This window comes from Vulpes lagopus, chromosome 10 (assembly GCF_018345385.1).
Source record: "Vulpes lagopus strain Blue_001 chromosome 10, ASM1834538v1, whole genome shotgun sequence".
NCBI classification, from domain to species: domain Eukaryota; kingdom Metazoa; phylum Chordata; class Mammalia; order Carnivora; family Canidae; genus Vulpes; species Vulpes lagopus.
This window is the reverse complement of record NC_054833.1, coordinates 13678073-13698895: the sequence shown is the minus strand read 5'-3', so window position 1 is coordinate 13698895 and position 20823 is coordinate 13678073. Positions and strand designations below refer to the sequence as shown.

Here is a 20823-nt window from a genome sequence, read left to right as displayed (position 1 = left end):
TTGCTAATATGCAGGTTCTGGAGTAGAGCTTGAGAGGCTGCATGTCCCCCCAAGCTCCCAGGTGATCAGGATTAGCTGTTTTGTGCAATTGTACTTTATGAGTAGAGGTCTTAGGGTCCCAAAGAAGTTTCAAGGAGAGGATCTACAAGTTAAGTGTATCCTAAAGAAGAGATGGGACCAAGATTGCCATGTAGATAAGTGATGCTGAGAGGGACCGCAGGAGAGTTTTTCCCACTTGGATCATCTGAGTAAGAATCCCAAGCAAGCTCCATGGGCCCTGTGTCGAGAACCTCTGTTTTAGGTGGCATAATGTTCTGCACTGTCTTTCCTTTCAATGTTTCCCTCCTTCCTTGTCTTTTTTTAAAATATTTTATTTATTTATTCATGAGAGACACACACACACACAGAGAGAGGGAGAGAGAGAGAGAGAGAGAGAGGCAGAGACACAGGCAGAGGGAGAAGCAGGCTCCATGCAGGGAGCCTGACCTGGGACTCGATCCTGGATCTCCAGGATCACACCCTGGGCTGAAGGTGGTGTTAAACCGCTGAGCCACTGGGCTGCCCCCCTCCTTCCTTTTCAAATTAAAAAATCCCACAAAAAAAGCTTTTTCTCGAGAATGCTCTCAGATGACAGGTTTCTTTCATTATCCACGCAGGGAGATGATCATTCATAGCCACAATAACGCTGGGCCATAATTGCAAGGATCATAATTAACAGGTGTGTCTTCTGGGATGACACAAACCCAGACTCCATATAAGGTATCTTGTGGCCTTGGGAGCTATAGGGACTTTATAGTAATGGGTATCAGAGGAAGGCTTTGCTGAAGTAGCATTCAATGTAGATAGGGCTTCTCAGCTTCCCAGCTCCGCCTGAGATGCTAAAATCCCGACGTCCTCTAAGACCAGCATGGTCTAACAGAACTTTTAGGGATGATGGAAATGTTCCGCCCTGTGCACTAATACAGTAGCCACTGGGTACATGTGACTATGGGGCATGTGACTGGTGGCTGGTACAACCAGGGGACTGAGATTTAATTTTATTTAATTTTAATCAATTTAAGTATAAACAGCCACAGGTGGCCAGTTAGAAGCTGCAAACTCGAGAAAAGCAGTTTAAGGAGATGGATCACCAACGAAAGGAATAGCACTCAGAGGTCTACCTTAGTCTTTTTAATTTGAATAAAGAGCCCCCATAGCTGCGGGGCATCGCCTTTAATATTTGAGCCCAAGCTGGTGGTTGTGTCTCTGTGCTACGCTGCTTGGCCAATTAAAATAGAGGCCCCCAGAGCCTGTAGGTCTGGTTTAGTGTTCAGTGAGTGCATAAAAGATTGCAATGGGCTTAGGACCCTATGGGGTTTATGCAGGTCTCCTCTTCTGACCTGTGAGGCATGCAGCATAGGTGGGAAAGGCGTGCAATTTTAAAAAGCCATTTAAGAAGAGATGTGTCTTTTCTTTTCTTTTTTCTTTTCTTTTCTTTTCTTTTCTTTCCTTTTCTTGTCTTTTTTTTCTTTTCTTCTTTCTTCCAGGAGGTAGTTAAGTGAAATGGTTTGGGAGAGGGATCTGAGCATTTGAAAAAGAGGGTAATGAATGTTTTCCTATACCACAGTGTGGTAAATTCTATCATATACTCCACCAGCATAAGAAACGGGGCCTCTGCTATAAGATAAGCCTTATAAAGCAAGATACCACCATTATGATGACATGAAGGCCAACAGTTATTAGGCTTAGCCAGGGACCGAGTGACATGAATCTGACATGAGAAGATACAAGTGAGATTTGCCTGCGGCTGGTTTGGCTGGTAACCTAGGTGAGGGGGGGGGGTCCCTAAAGGCCCAATGGACACCAGGAGAGACTGGTGTCATTAAAGGGCACTGGACACTTGAGGCCCCTAACCACTCAATGAAGAAAAAACTGAATGTGCTGATTTCGTCAGAATATTTTGCAGTTGAGAAGTGGTATCTATGATGGGGCAGTACAATTGCAATGATCAGAAGCTTACTATAACACAGTAATTTAATATCCCCAGGGGGGTGCTGACACTTTTACCTGGGAGGGGAACCCTACGTGCAGTTTGCCCCGTTGGAGGAGAGACAAGCAGTGACTTGCACTTCATGGAAGAATCAGTCACAGGGTATTATGACATTAACTTTAGGGAAGTTCCTAGAAACAATAGCAGTGATAGTGCATCCTGTGACACTATTTTAGTGGGCTAGGACAAAAAAGAGAAAGGCCATGGCTCATAAGGAATGAGGTGTGGTGGGAAGACAGAGGCCGGATTTATACACCCCTGGCTGTAAGCACCTGTTTTCACCACTTATGCTTTGCATCAAGATCACCCCAAGGGAGCTTGTTAACGCTACAGATTCCCGGCCCTACACTTACCCACTAAACCAGAATCCCAGTGCTTTGGTTCCCCCACACACACCCCTATTTTTTTAAATAAGCACCCACGGTGGTTAAGATTTGAGGCTTCTCCAAGCCTTAGTTCTCTGAAAGGTGATGTAGGATTCGCAATATCTGAGCCCAGACTACTGTAATAGAGTGTGACTTATTTTTTTTTTTAAGTGCACAACAACAACAACAACAACAACAACAAGGGTTCAGCCTGTAGCTGTTATTACCATGGAGCCCTGGGTCTCCCTTACTTAAGGCACTGCTCTGTCTTTGGAGATCTCAGTAGATGTCATTCGCCTGGCTGAGCCTTAGCCACCGGGTTCAGACAGCTGGGGAACCTTCAGCCACCTTAGCTGGGGTCCCGGAGCCGCAAGTTGTTGTTCCTGAGGATTGATAAAAGCAGCCTTTTCTCTCTGTTCCTTGTTCTTCTTAAGTTTTAAGGACACCGGTGGAGGAAGCCCCCCCCCCCCCTCCTTCTCCTCCCTGAAGGTGGGGGAGTTTCTACAGAGGGTGACAAGATCAGTTGTGTCCTAACAGGTTGCCAGGTGCAGGGAAAAGTCCAGGGGTGTGGGCAGGACCCCCCCCAGAGGAGGGTCCTGGGCTCTGGCCCCCAGGGAGGCGCGGGCACCAGCAGGGCTGGAGCGCAGCAGCCGCCTTCGGTGTGGCACATCCTGCTTTCGTTTGGCAGAGGGCGGCTGGAAGGAAAGGGGGAGGAGGGGGAGGCTGGCATCGCGCCCCGGAGCTCGGGAGAGTGAGGGTGCAAGTCGCCGGTGCTGGGATCTGCGGAGGGTGGGGCTGCCCGCGGGAGGCGGTGCCCGCGAGGCCGCGTCCCAGGTGGGACCCGGGGCGCCTCCCGGATCCCTCCTGCGGCCGCGGGGCTCCGGCTGGCTCGGCGGCGAGGTCGAGCCCCTCTCGGCGGCGGTCGCGATGCCGTAGGGGCGCGGGTGCAGGGGGCCGGGGCGCCCGGGGGCCGCGGCGGGGAGGGGGCGGGGGCGCCGGGGCCGGATGGCCGAGCCCACGCGCGCCGCGGAGCCGGGGAGGTTCGCGCCCCGCTCGCCGCGCTGCAGGGAGGGCGCGGTGCCAGCCGCGAGCGCCCGGAGACCCAGAAAGAAAGCTTTTTATTTGCTGAAGATGAAGCCCCTGAAGGAGCCCGCCCCCAACAACAACGTGTCCTTTGTGATCCATTGTCAACTAGGCAAGGAGATCAAACACATTTGCAGCAACTGCAGCCGGGGGGAGGACGCCCGGGACGGTGAGTGCCGGGGCCCGACGGGGCGGCGGCGAGCGCTGGGGGGGGCCGGGGCCCAGTTTGGGGGCGCAGCCGGCGTGTCTGCCTGGAGAACTGCGGAGCGCTTGGCGGAGCGCTGCCCTGACCCGAGCCGGACCGCAGCCGAGCACAGACACCGATGGATGGATGCATGGATGGATGCATGGGTGGATGCATGGGTGGATGCATGGATGTCTTTGCTCCTTCCAGGGAGGGGTTTGCAACAGTTAAATGGGAAGCTCTGGGATTTTCTCCCGCGAAGGTGGGGTTTGGGGGTGATGGGTGGCTGTCAGGGGGGTAGCATCACTCGCCTTAGAAAGCTGGTGACACCTGCTCGCCTAGCTTTCCGGGCTTCTTAGCTCTTCTCCCTCGCATCCTTGCATTAGGATAGGGCTCTGCTGGGCTGCGTTACAGATGTGCGGCTCCGGTGGGTGCACTTTGGGGAGGCGGTTCGGCCTCGGCCCCGGCGCCCCGGAGACTTGTGGAGTTGGTGAATGATGTCTGTTTGGAGTAAAACATGGCTGTGATTTTTTATGGGGGGAGGGGGGGCGGGGGGAAGCGGGGGAGCGCACGCAGCTGCTGCCCCTCCTGGAATGGTGCCTAATGGGCCCAAATGTGGGAGGTGGGGGAGGGGCTTGCAGCGGCTTCTCCCAGGTGAGCCTGGGCGTGTGTGAACCCCGGAGCTCCCCCCTCCACCCCGACCCCAGATCGGATCTGAAGGGAGGTGGTGACAGGGCGCCGGGCTGCCGGCCACTCTGGGCTCAAGGAGCCAAGACCGAGGAGGGACCGCTCGGCGCGGTCCAGGCTGAAGCCTCTGCAGATGTGGAGGCGCCGGTGCATTTCGCCGGAGCCTCCGCGCGACTCCGAAGCAGCTCCCACAGCCCACTCGCGAGGGCCACTGAAGGTCGCAGAAAAGTTTCAGGCAGCAGATTTTGCAGAGAAAGCATCAGCTCCCGGCCAGCCGGAAGCTCCTGGCTCCAGCACTCACCTGCTCCTGGCCTGGCTGACACTCACCTGCTCCTGGCCTGGCTGACACTCACACCTGCTCGGGCAGGCGGCCTTTCCTACCAACCAGGCGGGTTGAGCTTGTTCCCTTTGGAAGAACAGATCTTGCTTAGGATCCCTCCACTCACTGTCTGCCTCTGAAGTGCAGAGTAATGAAGTGACTGTGGCTTGGCTAATGTCTTTGCAAAATTAGAGTCCTGCCCGCGTAATTATACTTTTCTTTGATTAAACTGTAAGAGAGGCTAGGGAGGATGACACTAGGCATCCAGGAGGAAAACTGGAGCCACAGTTGAGCACACCAGTGCTGCTCCTGCTCCATGAGGGGGAGGACATCCTTTTATGAGAAGCGCACGCTACTCGGCATGTGTTGGGTTCTTTGGTTACTGTATAAACTGATGACACTTCTGGAATATAAATGGATGAACAGAATGATGCAAAGCCAGGCTTTTACCATATACTGTAATAGAGCATGGGATGTGGGCTAAAATTGTTAAGATATTTATTTGACAGAGGACAGGGCAGGAGAGGGGGAAGCAGGCTCCCCACTGAGCAGGGAGCCCAAGGTGAGACTCTCTCCCAGGACCCTGAGATCATGACCTGAGCGGAAGGCAGACCTTTACCAACTGAGCCACCCAGGCGTCCCTACAATATTTATTAATGAATCACTCTGTTGACCGAATTGCTCCCCCAAATTGGCTGCTTCCACAACCTTGGGGATTTATTTAAATTAAGACTTGTAAATGTTGCTCCAGTAGGGAAAGGTCTATTTCTGCACTCAAGATTGTGGTTACATACGTAGTTATACACACTGTCATGGGTAAATGTGTCAGTGTACACGGTCAGCAGCGGCAGGCATGTATTTTAGCCTATAGCACAGATCTCTGCTTGTAACATGCATCATCTCTATGGTCCCAGATGCTCTGGAATGTCTTAAGGAGCTACCCATGGATGTTGGCCTGTCTTCTGATACGACTAAAGGATTTAATTCAGGGGAGACCTTGTACGGTGGTGCCCACACTGCTAATCCTGCCTTCCTCGTGTGCGGTGCGCTCCCTTTAGTCTGTAAAATAGAATGAGGTCAAGTGTTTAACCCTTCTACTTTTACTGCCAGAGCCCAAAGCTGTACCGTCAAAGGAAAGGAAGTTCAAATTTCCTTTCCTGCAAAGATTAACCTTGCCTGATGGTTTGTCAGGAGTGAATGTTCTGTTAGATAAGTTCTCCGGACGCTATTTTCAATTTGACTTCTCTTTTCTGTATGCCAGGAGAGCCAGCGACTTGGAAGGAAATGTGTAGTGAAGATTGTAGGCACGCAGGCAGATTTGGTAGGGCTCCATAGAGGAGGAGGCTTCTTGCTTTGTGTTCAGCACCATAAATGTGTCTGGTTTCTCACTCAGCACTGAAGAGGCCATTTAGTGGCAACCAAGGAAAATTTTGGTCCAGCTGGAAAGCCTTCATTTGAGATTTTACATTAGCAGAATTTTACAGAGGCCTTGCCCACTCTCTCTCTCTCTCTCAATTTCTTTATATATAAAGATAGCAGTTATTTTAAACAGATTTAAAAGCAAATTTTAGTAACTTGCAGTTTAAAGGAAACCCATAACTAAAAGTATTTGGCTAATAGAGAACACACTTTAAAAGGAAAAAAGTATTCCTAGCTAGTTGAACATTTATTAAAGGTGAAATTACATTTTAGGAATTGCCATTTCACGTAAGAGTGTCAAAAAAAAAAAAAAAAAAGTTCCTGGTATCCACTAGCTAGTATTAAAGATGCTTTGCTGACCTTACTTCAAGTAATCATCTGTTTTGAAAAAGTTGGAGAATACAATTCACCATTAATGCTCAAAGATAGGTTTGCTTCTTTCATTTTTGGTGTTTCGGTTACAATACTGAAGCCATTTTCAGATAAAGAAACAAGCTTCCATAGCATTTTGGTGCTAATGGCCAAATACACAGAGCACATACAGGGTAGAATAAAGATTCAGACCCCTATCTTTGAAATCAAGGTGCTCTCTACTATGCCATCAAACTGTTTTTTTTTTTTTTCTTAAAGTGTCACCCACACTGAATGTAGAAAGTTAGGTGCTATGGTGTGTGTATGCATGTGTGATAGACAGGTGCAGTCTTTTTATTTTTTTTTAAGATTTTATTTATTCATGAGAGATGCAGAGAGAGACATAGGCAGAGGGAGAGAAGCAGACTTACTGCAAGGGGCCTGATGTGGGACTCGATCCATGGACCCCAGGATTACGACCTGAGCCAAAGGCAGACACTCAACCATTGAGCCACCGAGGTACCATCTTAATAGACCAGGTTTATTGGGATATGGAATTAGAAGGAATTACAGAATTTTTTAGTACACTTAAATTTTGTTTTAAAGATTTTTTGTTTGCTTATTCATGAGAGACACACAGAGAGAGGCAGAGACCCAGGCAGAGGGAGAAGCAGGCTCCATGCAGGGAGCCCGATGTGGGACTCGATCTCAGAACTCCAGGATCACGCCCTGGACCAACGGCAGATGCTCAACCACTGAGCCACCCAGGCGTCCCTCACTTAAATTTCTTTTATCTGCCTTATCTACCTGACAGAGAAGCTGGAACTGGGGAGGAACAGAGAGAGAAAAACTTTTAGCCAAGTGAATCAGAAGTAATGTACATTGTATGGCCACAAGAAATATGGCTAAATCATCACAGGACTTACATTGGTTAGTCAATACAGAATATGATTTAGTTTACAAGTAAAAGATCAACTTCAGGGAGGAATCTATCCCAGAAGGCAAGGGATTTCTGGAATATAATTTTACACATATTTTCTATTCTCATTTGAATTCCTTTTAAGTCTATTAAGAGTGAAGGATTATCACAGGAATTACAACATCATTAATCATTCCTAGGATGTCTTTTCAAGTAAATTTAATAGAAACAAGACATTTTAACATTTTAAACACTTTAGAAATATTTTAAACAGATTTAAAAGCAAATTTCAGTAACTTGCAGTTTAAAGGCATACTTTACCAGTAATCAAATGATAGATTTAGAAAGAAGATCTATTGATCACAGCTGCTACTCAATGCGTTTCACGTGTGATTAATCAATATTTCAAGGTGGCCTTCGTTTTACTAAGTATAATTTCTATTCAAATATTCATACAGACATTCCCGAATCCATTGACTCACTAGACACGTTTCCAAATTTCGTCTGAGGGATTGCAAATACCGTGTTTTCTCGTGAATTCTAATACGAACTTTTAGAGTGACAATAATTTGTCATAGTACTTCCCGTTAATGGCTACAGGGTTCATTCTGCAAGACAGCCTTTTGGAAGAGAACGCCTTTTGGGTTTCTGTGGGTCAAATCCTTCATTTTGCAGAAGAGAAGATTGAGGTGCATCATGATTATGTGAGCAGTCCTTCATGCCCCAACCACCTCGTGGTGTCAGGGCTAACAGACCCTGTTCCTTCATGAAGGAAGTAGTTCCCAGTAGCAGTCTAAGACTGGTTACTGGCTACTCCACTCACTAGCTGAGTGACTGCAGAATACGACAGTAGTAACTTCTGTATGGAATTGTGTGGATTAAATGAGATAATTGGTACAAAGCGTGTAGTGTGGTGCCCAGCAAGAGAAGGTGTTCGAGAAATGCTAGCTGTGATTATCATCATTTGTATTATTACTACCGAGTCCAGTTGTGTCTTGGGTTTTTCCTCCTGTTCTCCTGTGCTGCTTGGCCTCTTCCTTGAATTGGGTCCAAAGTGAAACCACCCATTTCTACTCTCTATTTAATGGGGCAAACCTACATTTTTAATAAGGCAAGTGAAGGTGAGACTGCAGGAGAGCCCCTTCAGCATTGCACAAGTCAACAGTATTTTGTTATTATTGTTGTTGTAGTCGTTTTAAAGCTTTAATGGTGGGGTGCCTGGGTGGCTGAGTCGGTTAAGCCTCTGCCTTCAGCTCAGGTCATGATCCCAGGGTCCTGGGATCAAGCCCCACGTTGGGCTCCCTGCTCAGTGAGGAGCCTGCTTCCCCTTTCCCTCTGCCTGCAACTCTGCTTGTGTTCTCTCTCTGTCTCTCCCTCTCTCTCTCTCTTTCTCTCACGCTCTCTTTCTGTCAAATAAATAAATAAATAAAATCTTTAAAAAATAAATAAAGCTTTAATGTCATGACCAGTATGTTCTTTATTTAAAAAATAAAGTTTTAATGTCATGACCAGTAAAAGGGCTCATGTGTAGATCTAAATTTACAATGACTAGGCATTTTGTGGTCCATTGAGTAATCAAAAAAATGGTCAAGAGGAGATCCAGTTGTTTCTCTGGGAGGAAGGCCAAGAGCTGAAGGAAGTAGTAGCTAGAGAATTTTATCGGCAGGGGCCTGATAGACCCCTCAGTCAAAGGGACAGCTCTGGAAGACCTGGGGATACAGGTTGGAAACTGCTTCCATGAGGTCAGGAGAGCCTAGGAAGTGCTCTGACTTGAGTGGAGTGTAGAGGTTGTGTGTAACCCATGTGACCCTGAGAAGAAAGCATCTGTTGGAGCAGTGGGAGGAGAGGTATGGAAGGGCTCAGCAGGATGTTGGGACTAGTGTACAGAGCGGGAAATCCTAAAGCAGTTGGGCTCTTACATTCTGTTAGAGTATCCTGTACTCAAACAATGGAGTTGTTGACTCATTCTCTTACAATTGTTTATCAAATCAGCAGCTTGAGTGTGTAGGGTCCCCTCGGCTTAGGGGTAGATATCAACAGGTACAACAGCCCATTGTTACCCTCGAACAGTCTGGACTCTAGTGAGAGCAGCAGGAGGTAAACTGCTGAATCACCAGAGGAAGCCATTAACTGTGTGAGTAAAGCAGGAGGGCTTCCTAGAGGAGGTGATATTTGAAATGGGACATAACAGAGGAGTCCTTTCGGGAAAGGAAAAAACCACACACAAGCGATTGAAGCTGTCAGAGAGCATAGCTTGTTCGGGAAAGGGGAGAAGTTTAGTGGGTAGAATTTGTGAAACGTCAAGGGGCGGGTGGAAATGACCTGACTTAGTTTGGAAATATATGTTGGGGAAATTCATTTTCTTCTGGCAATACGTTTGTGAAGCATTTTTTATGTGCCATGTCCAGTATGAGGAATATAAAAATCGGTAAGACCTTATGGTCTCTGCCCTCAGATACCTGATGAAGCAGTAGGGGGAGAGAGGTAGACAAATGTGCATGCAGAAGTTTTAAAAATGTTTGAGAGAGAAAGGTATTGTTTTAGGGGCAGAAAGTGGAGTGTGGTCAGTCCCACCTTGGGTATGAGGGAGGTCAGGAAAATTCTGGTACAGTTTATGGAGTTTGGATTCCATCACTGGAATCCAGGATCACTGAGGGCTGCGTGGGACTTTTTTGTTTGCTTTAAAGAGTCTATCTATTTATCTCTTTATCTACTTATATATCCATTTAATTATCTACTTATTTATCTATTTATCTATCTATCTAGAGTAAATGCAAGCAGGGGGAGAGAGAGACTCTCAAGCAGACTCCACACTAACCACAGAGCCAGACTCAGGACTCAATCCCACAACCCTGAGATCATGACCGGAGCTGAAGCCAAGGGTCAGATACTTAATCTGCTGAGCCACAGGTGCCTCTGCACAGGAGTTTTTAAGCAGAGGTGGTGTGACCGAGTTACCTTTCTAAAACTATCATATGGAGAATTGTACACAAACACAGAAATAGAAAAGGATAACAGGCCCCTCTGAATTTATCATCCCCATTGCCCCACTCCTGTGTTATGTCGAAGCACATACGAGTGGGTTTTTATGACGCTGTTGCTGGCAGTGCCTAGGCAAGGACCAGACAAGAGAAAGGGCCCTAATGCCACAGCCACTCATAGTTCCAGACTTTGAGCAGTCTAACAATGTCAAAAGACCAAGATTCTGTGATTCTGTTACAGATTCCTAAAAAGCCCCAGGAACACCAGCAATTCAAAGTCCATTGGCCTTATTTTTAGCAAAGCTTGGAACTTATATGTGATTTTCCTAATAATTTCCCCTTCCATTTTAATATCTTCTGATGCTTTACAGATGACATCTATAAATATTCACTCCGTTTAGGAGAAGAGAGGCTAAAAATATTTGTAAAATCTATAGCCTGAAATATACCCATGTGTCTAAAGGAGATAAAAAGGATTAATGCAGAAGATAAATACGTAAAACTGTATTGGTTGGGGGAGGGCTCAATACTTGTTTACTAACCCCAAACATTCATTTCTGCAGGTTGCTAATTCATGTGAATGGTAAAAACTTGTAGGGCTTCAGTAGGTGTAGAGAGTTTTTGGTTTGGTATTTTTTTTTTTTTTTTTTAACTTTTATTGGTGTTTAATTTACCAACATACAGAAAAACACCCAGTGCTCATCCCGTCAAGTGTCCACCTCAGTGCCCGTCACCCATTCCCCTCCAACACCCGCCCTCCTCCCCTTCCACCACCCCTAGTTCGTTTCCCCGAGTTAGGAGTCTTTATGTTCTGTCTCCCTTCCTGATATTTCCCAACATTTCTTTTCCCTTCCTTTATATTCCCTTTCACTATTATTCATATTCCCCAAATGAATGAGAACATACACTGTTTGTCCTTCTCCGATTGACTTATTTCACTCAGCATATTACCCTCCAGTTCCATCCACGTTGAAGCAAATGGTGGGTATTTGTCGTTTCTAATTGCTGAGTAATATTCCATTGTATACATAAACCACATCTTCTTTATCCATTCATCTTTCGATGGACACCGAGGCTCCTTCCACAGTTTGGCTATTGTGGCCATTGCTGATAGAAACATCGGGGTGCAGGTGTCCCGACGTTTCATTGCATCTGAATCTTTGGGGTAAATCCCCAACAGTGCAATTGCTGGGTCGTAGGGCAGGTCTATTTTTAACTCTTTGAGGAACCCACACAGTTTTCAAGTGGCTGCCAGTTCACTTTCCACAACAGTGTAAGGAGTTTCCCTATTTTCTCCGCATCCATCTCTAAATTTGTTGTTTCATGCCTTTAATTTCACTCCATTTGCAAATTGTTGTAGGTGGTATCTCATTGTTGGTGTTATGATTTTGTATTGTCTGATGGCAATATGTTTCACCCAGAACTATTTTCTTCATCATGTGAATGTTGGCCATTGTCAAGGTTTGGTTTTTATTGAGAGAGCAAACATGTGCGTACCAGTGGGGAAGGGGCAGAGAGAGAGAGAATCTTAAGCAGGCTCCTTGCTTGGTGTGGAACCCAACACAGGGCTCGATCGCACAACCGTGGGACCATGACCTGTGCTAAAATCAAGAGTCAGTCACTTAACCCACTGAGCCACCCCGGCGCCCCACGTGTTTAGAGTTTTAAGCCCTGTCTGAAAGGAGGGGGCATGATGAGCCAGTTAGGAGTTGCCTCTGATGGCTCCAAGCTCTGTGCCAACTGGGCTTTGTGATGAAATCATTGTTGCAGTCAGAGGGCCTGGGGGCAGAGAAGGGATGAGCTTCCTTTCAACCAGAAGGTCAATAGGGGAGAAACAGCCAAAGGGGTGGAAGTTGCAGAGTTCTGGGTAAGGGAACAAGGAGCTAAGCAAGAATCCGGTAGTTGGGTTGGAAACAAATGAACAGTAGAGACAACTCAGCTGGAATGCTCGCCATAGACCAGCTGGAAGAAACCATGTGATGGTGGCTTTTGCAGCCGTATTCTTTTCTACATCTGAGGCCAGAGGAAAGCTAGAACACGGAAATTCCTGTATTCACATAACAGGCATTGATGGTGGCCGTGAACTTGACATGCGAAATAGGTAAGGGATGAGTTTCTGCTCTGGGGGAAACTTGCAAGGGACGTTGCTATGTGGAAGTAGGCTGAGGATGCTACGGGCACACAGGTGGGACACCGGCTTCTTGAGAGTGAAGGGCACCAACGTCATATGAAGGGAGATGGCACTTGAGCTGAATTGCGGTGGGTGAATAGCATTGGTCTGGCAGAGATGCTGAGGGAAAGAGTCTCTCCGGCAGGACCACGAGCAGAGACAGAAGAAAGGTTAAGAGGTCCAAGGAGAGGACATCAGTTGTAGACCGCTCAGGGCAAGGGGCTGTCTCACCTCTGCTCTTCACCGCTGTATCTCTAGTACCTAGAACAGTGCGCAGATACGAGGCACTTAAAAATATGTTCAACCTAAGAATATGCATGTTAATTTATTCATTTTTGATCTATTCTATAAATATATATTTACTTATTCAAGTGACTGCAGGGACAGAAGTTTGCTATGACCAGAGTGGAGCATGCACACCTGGGGAGGTGAGACTGGACCTGGAGAAATGGGTAGAGGTCCATAATGAAGGGCTCTTGGCTACCATGCCAAGGAGCTGGGATATGTGCTGTGATGGGATGCAAGAGGCTTTGGAGGATTTTAACAGCTTAAAATTTGTTATTTTTCCTTTTTTTTTTTTTTTTTTTAGAGAGTGAGAAGTGGGGAGGGGCAGAAAGAGGAGAAGGAGGAGAGAGAATCTTAAGCAGGCTCTCTGCCCAGCATGGAGTCTGACTCAGGGCTTGATCTCAGGACCCTGAGATCATGACCTGAGCTGAAGTCAAATCGGTTACTTAACCAACTGAGCTACCCAGGCACCCCTTAAAATATTTTTTTATATTTACTTTTTTTAAAATTTCAAGCCATAATTGACAAAACAATTGTAAGATATCTAAAGTGCATGTTGTGATGATGTGGTATATGTATACATTGTGAAGGGAGTCGCACCATCTAGTTAATTAACACATCATCACTCTCCGTATTTACCTTTGTTTTATGAGAACATTTAAGTCCTACTCTCCTTAGTAAATTTCAGTTTTTTACAGCACTAGGTTATCAACTGTGGTCACAGGTTTACATTAGCTCCCCAGACCTTATGGTCATCTTCTAGCTGAGAGTTAGTACCTTTTTACCAACGTCTCCTTATGCCCCTCCCTCCACCCGCAGTCCGTGGCTACCACTTTTCTGTTTCTATCAATTTCACTTTTTAAATTTTTTTTATAAGATTGTATTTGTTCATTGGAGACAGATCACCCATGAGAGTAGGGAGAGGGGGAAGCAGACTCCTGGCTGAGCAGGGAGCCTGACTCAGGGCTCGAACCCAGGACCCTGAGATCATAACCTGAGCCAAAAGCAGACACTTAACCTACTGAACTACACACAATTTTGCTTTTTAAAAAGCAAGTTGCTACCTAGAAGTGATCCCATGCAGTATTTGTCTTTCTTTGCCTGCTGTATTTCACTTAGCATATTGCTGTCAAGATATATGTATGTTGGGCAGCCCTGGTGGTGCAGCGGTTTGGTGCCGCCTGCAGCCCAGGGTGTGATCCTGGAGACCTGAGATCGAGTCCCGCGTCGGGCTCCCTGCATGGAGCCTGCTTCTCCCTCTGCCTGTGTCTCTCCCTCTCTCTCCATGAATAAATAAATAAATATTTTTTTTAAAAAAAGATATATTATGTTGTTGCAAATGGCAGGGTATCCTTCTTTCTCTTGGCTGAATAATAGTCCAATGTATATATACCACATCTTTATCCATTCATCCTTTGATAGACAGTTAGTTGGCTATCGTGAATAATTGTGCAGTGAACATGGATGTGCAAATATCTCCTGGATATCCTGTCTATATTTCCTTTAGACATATACCCAGAAGTGGATAGCTGGATCATATGATAATTCTATTTTTAATTTATTGAGGAACCTCCCTACTGTTTTTTCTGTAATAGCTGTGTGAGTTTAAATTCCCACTGACAGTACACAAGGGTTCTCTTTTCTCCAGATTCTTGCCAACGCTTGTTACTTCTTTGCTTGCTTACTTAAGATAATAGCCATTCTAGCAGGGGTGAGGTGATCACTCATTGTGGTTTGGGTTTGCGTTGTCCTAATAATGAGTGATGTATGTGGGGTTTTTTTAAGATTTTATTTATTTATTCATGAGAGACACAGGGAGAAAGGCAGAGACACAGGCAGAGGGAGAAGCAGGCTCCCTGAATTCAGCCCAATGCGGGACTCGATCCCAGGACCCCAGGATCATGCCCTGAGCCAAAGGCAGACGCTCAACTGCTGAGCCACCCAGATGTCCCATAATGAGTGATGTTGAACACCTTTTTAGGTACCCGTTGACCATTTGTAGTCTTCCTTGGAAAAATGTCTATTCAAATTCTCTGCCTATTTTTAAATTAGATTATTTGCTTTTTGGCCACTGAGTTGTATGAATTCTTATATATTTTGGATATTAACCCCTCATTGGATATATGATTTGCAAATATTTTCTCCCATTTCATAGACTGACTTTTTGTTTAATTGATGGCTTCCTTAGCTGTGCAGAAGCTTTTTGTTTGTTTTGTTTTTCCTAGTTTTTATATAGTCCCAATAGTTTATTTTCACTTGTTTTTTTGCTTTTGATGTTGAATCCAAAAAAAAAAAAAAAATCACTGCCAAGATCCATGTCAAGGAACTATTTCTTATCTTTTCTTCTGGGAGTTTTATGGTTTTAGGACTTAGACTCAAGTCTTTAATGCATTTTTGAGTTAATTTTTGTGTGAGGTATAAGACTATGATCCAATTTCATCCTTTTGCATGTGGCTGTCCAGTGTTCTCAACACCATTTCTTGAAAAGATGAATACCTTCCTCTGTTGAATATTCTTGGCTCCTTTGTCATAATTAATTGACCATATATGTGGATTTTTTTTCTGGGCTCACTATTCTGTTCTATTGATCTGTATATCCGCTTTTGTGCCAGTACCATACAGTTTTGATTACCATAGCTTTGTAATATAGTTTGAAACCAGGAAGTATGATCCCTCTTGCCATTTTTTTTCTAATAATGAATGGGCAGCCCTGGTGGTGCAGCGGTTTGGTATTTTTTTATAATACCAAATAGCGGTTTGCTATTTTTTTGTTGATGATTTTTACAGCTTTATTTATTTTAGAAACGGAGAGAGAGAGAGAGAGAGAGAGAGAGAGAGAGAGAGAGAGTAGAGGCAGAGAGGTGAGAGAGACACTCCTTAAGCAGATTCCCCACTGGGTACGGAGCCCAACATGGGGCTTGATCCCAGGACCTTAAGATCATGACCTGAGCTGAAATCAAGAGTCAAGTGCTTAACTGACTGAGCCACCCAGGCACCTTGTCTCCTGCCATTTCTTTTCTTTTCTTTTCTTTTTTTTTTTCTCTCCTGCCATTTCTTAAGAATGCTTTGGTTATTTGGTGTCTTTTGTGGTTCCATATAAATTTGAGGATTTTTTTCCCATGTCCATCTTCCATGTCTGGAAGATGTTATTGGGGTTTCAGTTGCTTTATTGAGATGCTTTATTGATTTATTTATTCATCCATTTAAAGTGTATAATTCAGTGGGTCTTAGTATGTTCACAGAGTTGTGTATCCATCACCAGAATGAATATTAGACCATTTTCATTACCAGAAAAAGAAACCCTGCCCACCCCGTCTTCAAGCCTATCCCTGCAATCCTATCCTCCACTAACCACCAATATACTGTTTGTTTCTGTAGACTTCCCTAGTCCGTACATTTCATATAAATGGAATCCTGCAGTATTTGGTCCCGTGCCTGTCTTCTTTCACTTAGCATAATATTTTCAAGGTTTTTTTTTTGACAATGTAGTGTCGGTATTTCATTTCTCTCTATTGCTAAATCATTGTGTGAATGTGACACATTGTGCTTCTCCATTAAGTAGTTGATGGACGTTTAGGTCTCTACTTTTTGTCTATATTATGAATAATATGGCTGTGAGCATTCATGTGCAAGTTCTAGTATAGATGTAATTCTCATTTCTCCTGGGTGTGTACCTAGGAATAGAATTGCTAGATCATAAAGTTATGCTGTTTAACCCTCTGAGAACTGTCAAGCTCTTTTTTCAAAGGGGCTGTACCTTGTACCTTCCCACGAGCAATGACTCTATGAAGGTCCCATTTCTCTATATCCTTTCTAATACTTGTTACCTGTGTTTTTTATCATAGCCTCCCTAGAGGATTTTTTAAAAAGAAAACGATAAGGTTCTGAGCTGGTGGTCAAGAAGAGAATTAATGCAGTCCATTTAGGGAAGCCAATAAGATTTTTTTTTTTTTTAAGAAAGCCTAGACACCTTACATGTATATATATTACACTTTGTAATTGGCACATGTTCTTTGCTTGTGATCATCACAACAACCTTTTCAGGTTGGAATTACTCTTGTGAGAGTGTTAGAGAAGAGGGAACAGAGAACCAGAGCAAACACGGCTTCCTGCATGTCACAAGCTGTTGCTACTGTACCCAGACTGTCCCTCTGGTGCCACCACCTCAGCCATGTCGGCTGCTTCTGAGATGTGAACCTCTGAGAAGAGACTAGTTATTTTGGTCAATGAAATTCAGCTTCTTTAAGTGATTAATTAAGTGGAGAAATGATTCTATCAGGAAAATCTGGGCAAAAACCAACACCCATAGCCAACTGTCAATTCCTTGAAAAGGACAAGAAGAAATTATGTGGTGGAAAGTGTTTGCTTAGCATTAGGAAGTGTTGGGGACTTGGGTCACCTTCATCCTGCATTTCTTCCACTTGTAAAATGAATTTACTTCTCTTCTCTGAAGACATTGTTGAGATGCATGAAAACCCAGCTTGATCAGAGGTTGGTAAGCTTCTGCTCATGAGGCCTCTGCCTGTTTTTTTGTAAGGTTGAAAAGGTTTTGTTTGTTTTATGATTTCAAAAGGCTGGCCAAAATCAAAGAAAGACTAATATTTATTTAGTGACACAGATACTTAGGTGAAATTGAAATGTTAGTGTTAATAAATAAAGTTTTATTGGCACACAGCCATGCACAATCACTTATGTACTGACCATGGCAGCAGCTGCAGAGCTGAGTACTTGCAACAGAGACTGGTAAAGCCTAAAATATTTCTTCTCTGACTCTCATCAGAAAAAGTTTGCTGACCCCTCACTACATCAAAGTTCCTGTGATGAGAAGTTGCCACTCCTAAGCGTCTCAGCACCATATCTGAATTAGAACCCAGGGGGACCCTATCATGTCTGTGACGCTCACCTGAACTGCACTTCTGGTCTTATCAAGGGCTACTTGACATTCTAGAGTGTCCAGAGGGACAGATTTAAAGTGAAAATCTGCCTAAAAAGAAACAACTTGTGGGAATTGGGTTTGTGGATTATCTTTGCTCCCCACCCCCACCCTGACCTTTGTGTGGGCTTCAGGCTGGCACATTTTACAAAGGGAATGGATTTCAAATCCCCACCTAAGAGCTCACCATCTTGACTCTCTATTATTGTTTCAGCATGAACTTTAGAATAATCGCTTCTGCTATTTTGGCACATGGAGATTTGCCTCCACAGTAATTATTTTGCAACCCACAAAAGTAATTATAAAATCAAATAATTATCTTCTAAACAAGCTGTAACTGCAGCCATGGTTCTTTGGGGGGAGGGGACTTCCCATTCTTTAATTTTCATTTTTAGGGTTGCCACATTCTGCTTCCCTTATCCCCTCCCCCTTACCTCTGTTCTTGTGTTACTTCCAGTACGATAAAAATCTATAGTGAAGCAGCAGCTCCTTTTGATGGAAGCTCTTCAAAACAATAGCCTTGCTCCAAGATTATGAGTAGAAGGACAGAAGAGCAATCAAGAAAAGGGAAAAGCAAAGCCTGATTTAATTCTTCGGGTGATAGGAAATAAAATTGCAAAAGGGAAGATCAGCCTACCAGACTACATTACGGGTTGGCTTGAATTATTGAGAGCTGCACTGTAGTGAGGCCTCCAGAATCTGAAGGTGTTCTCAGTAAGGGTTGGCACCAGTACTTCCTGGCACAAAGGGAGGAATGAAATCTGCCACACAGTTAGCGACCATCCGTCGCTGACAGACTGGGCACAAATCAGAATTAGATTATTTCCTGAGAGACTTAAAAGTCTGTTTATGGGTGTTTGTCTGACATGTGCCGCAGACACTGTACATAACATATATTTATGTGTTTGGAAATTGGCACCTGTCTGATAAACTGAATTACTTGCCTATAATGAAACAGATCCTAGTGACCGAGACCATCACAGATCTGCTACACATTCAAGAATAGCCCTCTGCAAATGTCAGTAACTCACTAATTTATAACTTTCTTTGCCAGACCACTGAAAAAGTCAAACATGCCACAGCCGGGAACTCATCCCCCAAATGAACACATAGTGAACCTTTTTGGCTTGCCCAGAGTCCTACCTAATGTTGTCATATCCAGAATAAATAGTATGGTGCAGTTTCCCAACAGCCATGGTATGAATTATTCATGCACTATTAAGTAGCCTATGGTCAGAACACCACAACCCAAAGTAAAACTGAATACGAAAGATGAGATTTTAATATTTGCCATTGAAAGAGCCTTTTGCGGTGGAAATAGAAATAATGGGGGGGGGGCACCTGGGTGGCTCAGTCGGTTAAGCATCCCTCTTGGTTTCAGCTCAGGTCATGATCGAGAGCCCTGCATCAGGCTCTGCACTCAGTGGGGAGTCTGCTTCAAGGTTCTCTACCCCTGCCCCCCCAAATAAATAAGTAAATCCTTAAAAAAAAAAAAAGAAATGATGAGCTATAGACCCCACCTGTCCTTGCCCAGGGTCTTTGAGATTGAATTGTGAAGGTATATGTAGATTGCTTATGATGGGACCATAGAAATAGCTTGGAATACCTGGTGAAGGTAATAGCTTTGGGACTACATGTGTGGGTTAACTTTTCAAGTTTTTCTGGAAGGCAGGAGGGGGAACATTCAAAAAGGAATATCTGTATTCAAGAAATAAAAGACTCAAAACATAACTAAGGAGAATAGAGATTCTTTGGAAGAAAACTTAGAAGTGTCTTGGAAGATCCCCATATATAAGCCAGATAAGGGGAAGGGGTTGCTCTGTGTGCCCTCCCATAGGGTCCTAGAATCCTAGAGATTTTTAGAACCACAGTTTACATGTTGTTCTCTGAACTACTCCATTTAGATGAGATACAATGTATTACAGAGTGATTATTGCATTTCTAGAATATAAACCTCACTTCCTAAGAGGAGATTACACCCTAAATTTTAATTCAGGGGAGATGATAAAACATCTAGGGCAGCTATGATATAAATAATGTATAACCAAATAGGTAATAGTGGGGGTGAGATGGGGGTGGGGGTGGTGTGTTTGTGAAAGAGCGAGAGCATTCTCCACATGCACACCCCAGGGTAGAGTTAGCTTTGGGAAAATGTACAAATTGACTGAAGAAGTACATCACATGTAAATGAGCAGGAATATAACATTCTTAGATTCAAATTATTTCAGTAGGAATGTTTAATCTCACACCAACATTAATAATCACCTTTTAAAAAAAGACAGCTGTTTAAAATGAGATTAGACTAAGCGCACAATCCCTTTCACTCCCTTCTTCACATTGTCTGATGGTCCTGAAACCCACCACTGGATTTATAAGCGAGGGTTGAAGACCAAGCCGGAGTGACATTTAGCATTTAAACCATAAGTGTGACAGATGGGTCAGTGTGTGTTACTGGTTAAAGTACATAATTCACTGTGAATGAAATGGCACAAATTTACTTTGAAACTATCCTAGCCTAAATTACAGTAGGATTGAACTGGGAGGATTTCCACCATGATTTTGGAAAGCAGACACGGCTTATTTTTATTGCAAAATCCTAAGAGTGCAATTCCTGGCAGTGTTTACCAGAGAGAAGGAATTAGCAGCCTCAAGGGGAGGGTTAGGAAAACAGAGCACCCTCTGGGAATCAGCTCCTGCATCTCCATTCCAATAGCCTCCTCAGCAGAAAACGGCCTCAGACAAGTCATTGGGTCCCAACCTCTCTTTACCTTCTTGCAAAAGGAGGTGAAGGAGAGGAGGATCGTGCTTGTTTTTGCAGAGGGTCTCAGAGATATTCAGAAGGCATCTGAAACGCTTTCAAAAATAAACACAGGGGTGTGTTGTGCATTTATATCCATGGTGCCAGCTTGGCTTTGCACATTCTCAGGGAGGAAGGAGATGCAGCATTTCTCTTTTCTCTTCTTCTCCTCTCTGTTCATTGGTGATGGTGGGTCAAAGAACAGAGGACCGACAGGCTGTGTGACCTGTAGGACTGGGCAAATGACTGCCGTCTTATTTCAAGGTGAAAGAGCAGAGGGGTCCCCTGAGCGAGGTGAACA

General features: G+C 44.6%; 1 protein-coding gene across 9 annotated transcripts in view; it reads left to right on the top strand.

The window, feature by feature from the left end:
- PHACTR1 (phosphatase and actin regulator 1) overlaps positions 1-20823 on the top strand; it is a 560913-nt gene that overhangs the window by 300651 nt on the left and 239439 nt on the right. The window contains exon 1 of one of the 9 annotated variants that reach the window (XM_041770865.1): positions 3120-3646. The exons of 7 other annotated variants lie outside the window; for them this stretch is intronic. In XM_041770865.1, coding sequence (XP_041626799.1) covers positions 3400-3646 — 247 coding nt within the window. In that variant the 5' untranslated portion in view covers positions 3120-3399. Of the gene's footprint in view, positions 1-3119; positions 3647-12250; positions 12439-20823 lie in introns of those variants that run through there. One more of the 9 variants, XM_041770868.1, reaches the window with a different exon arrangement.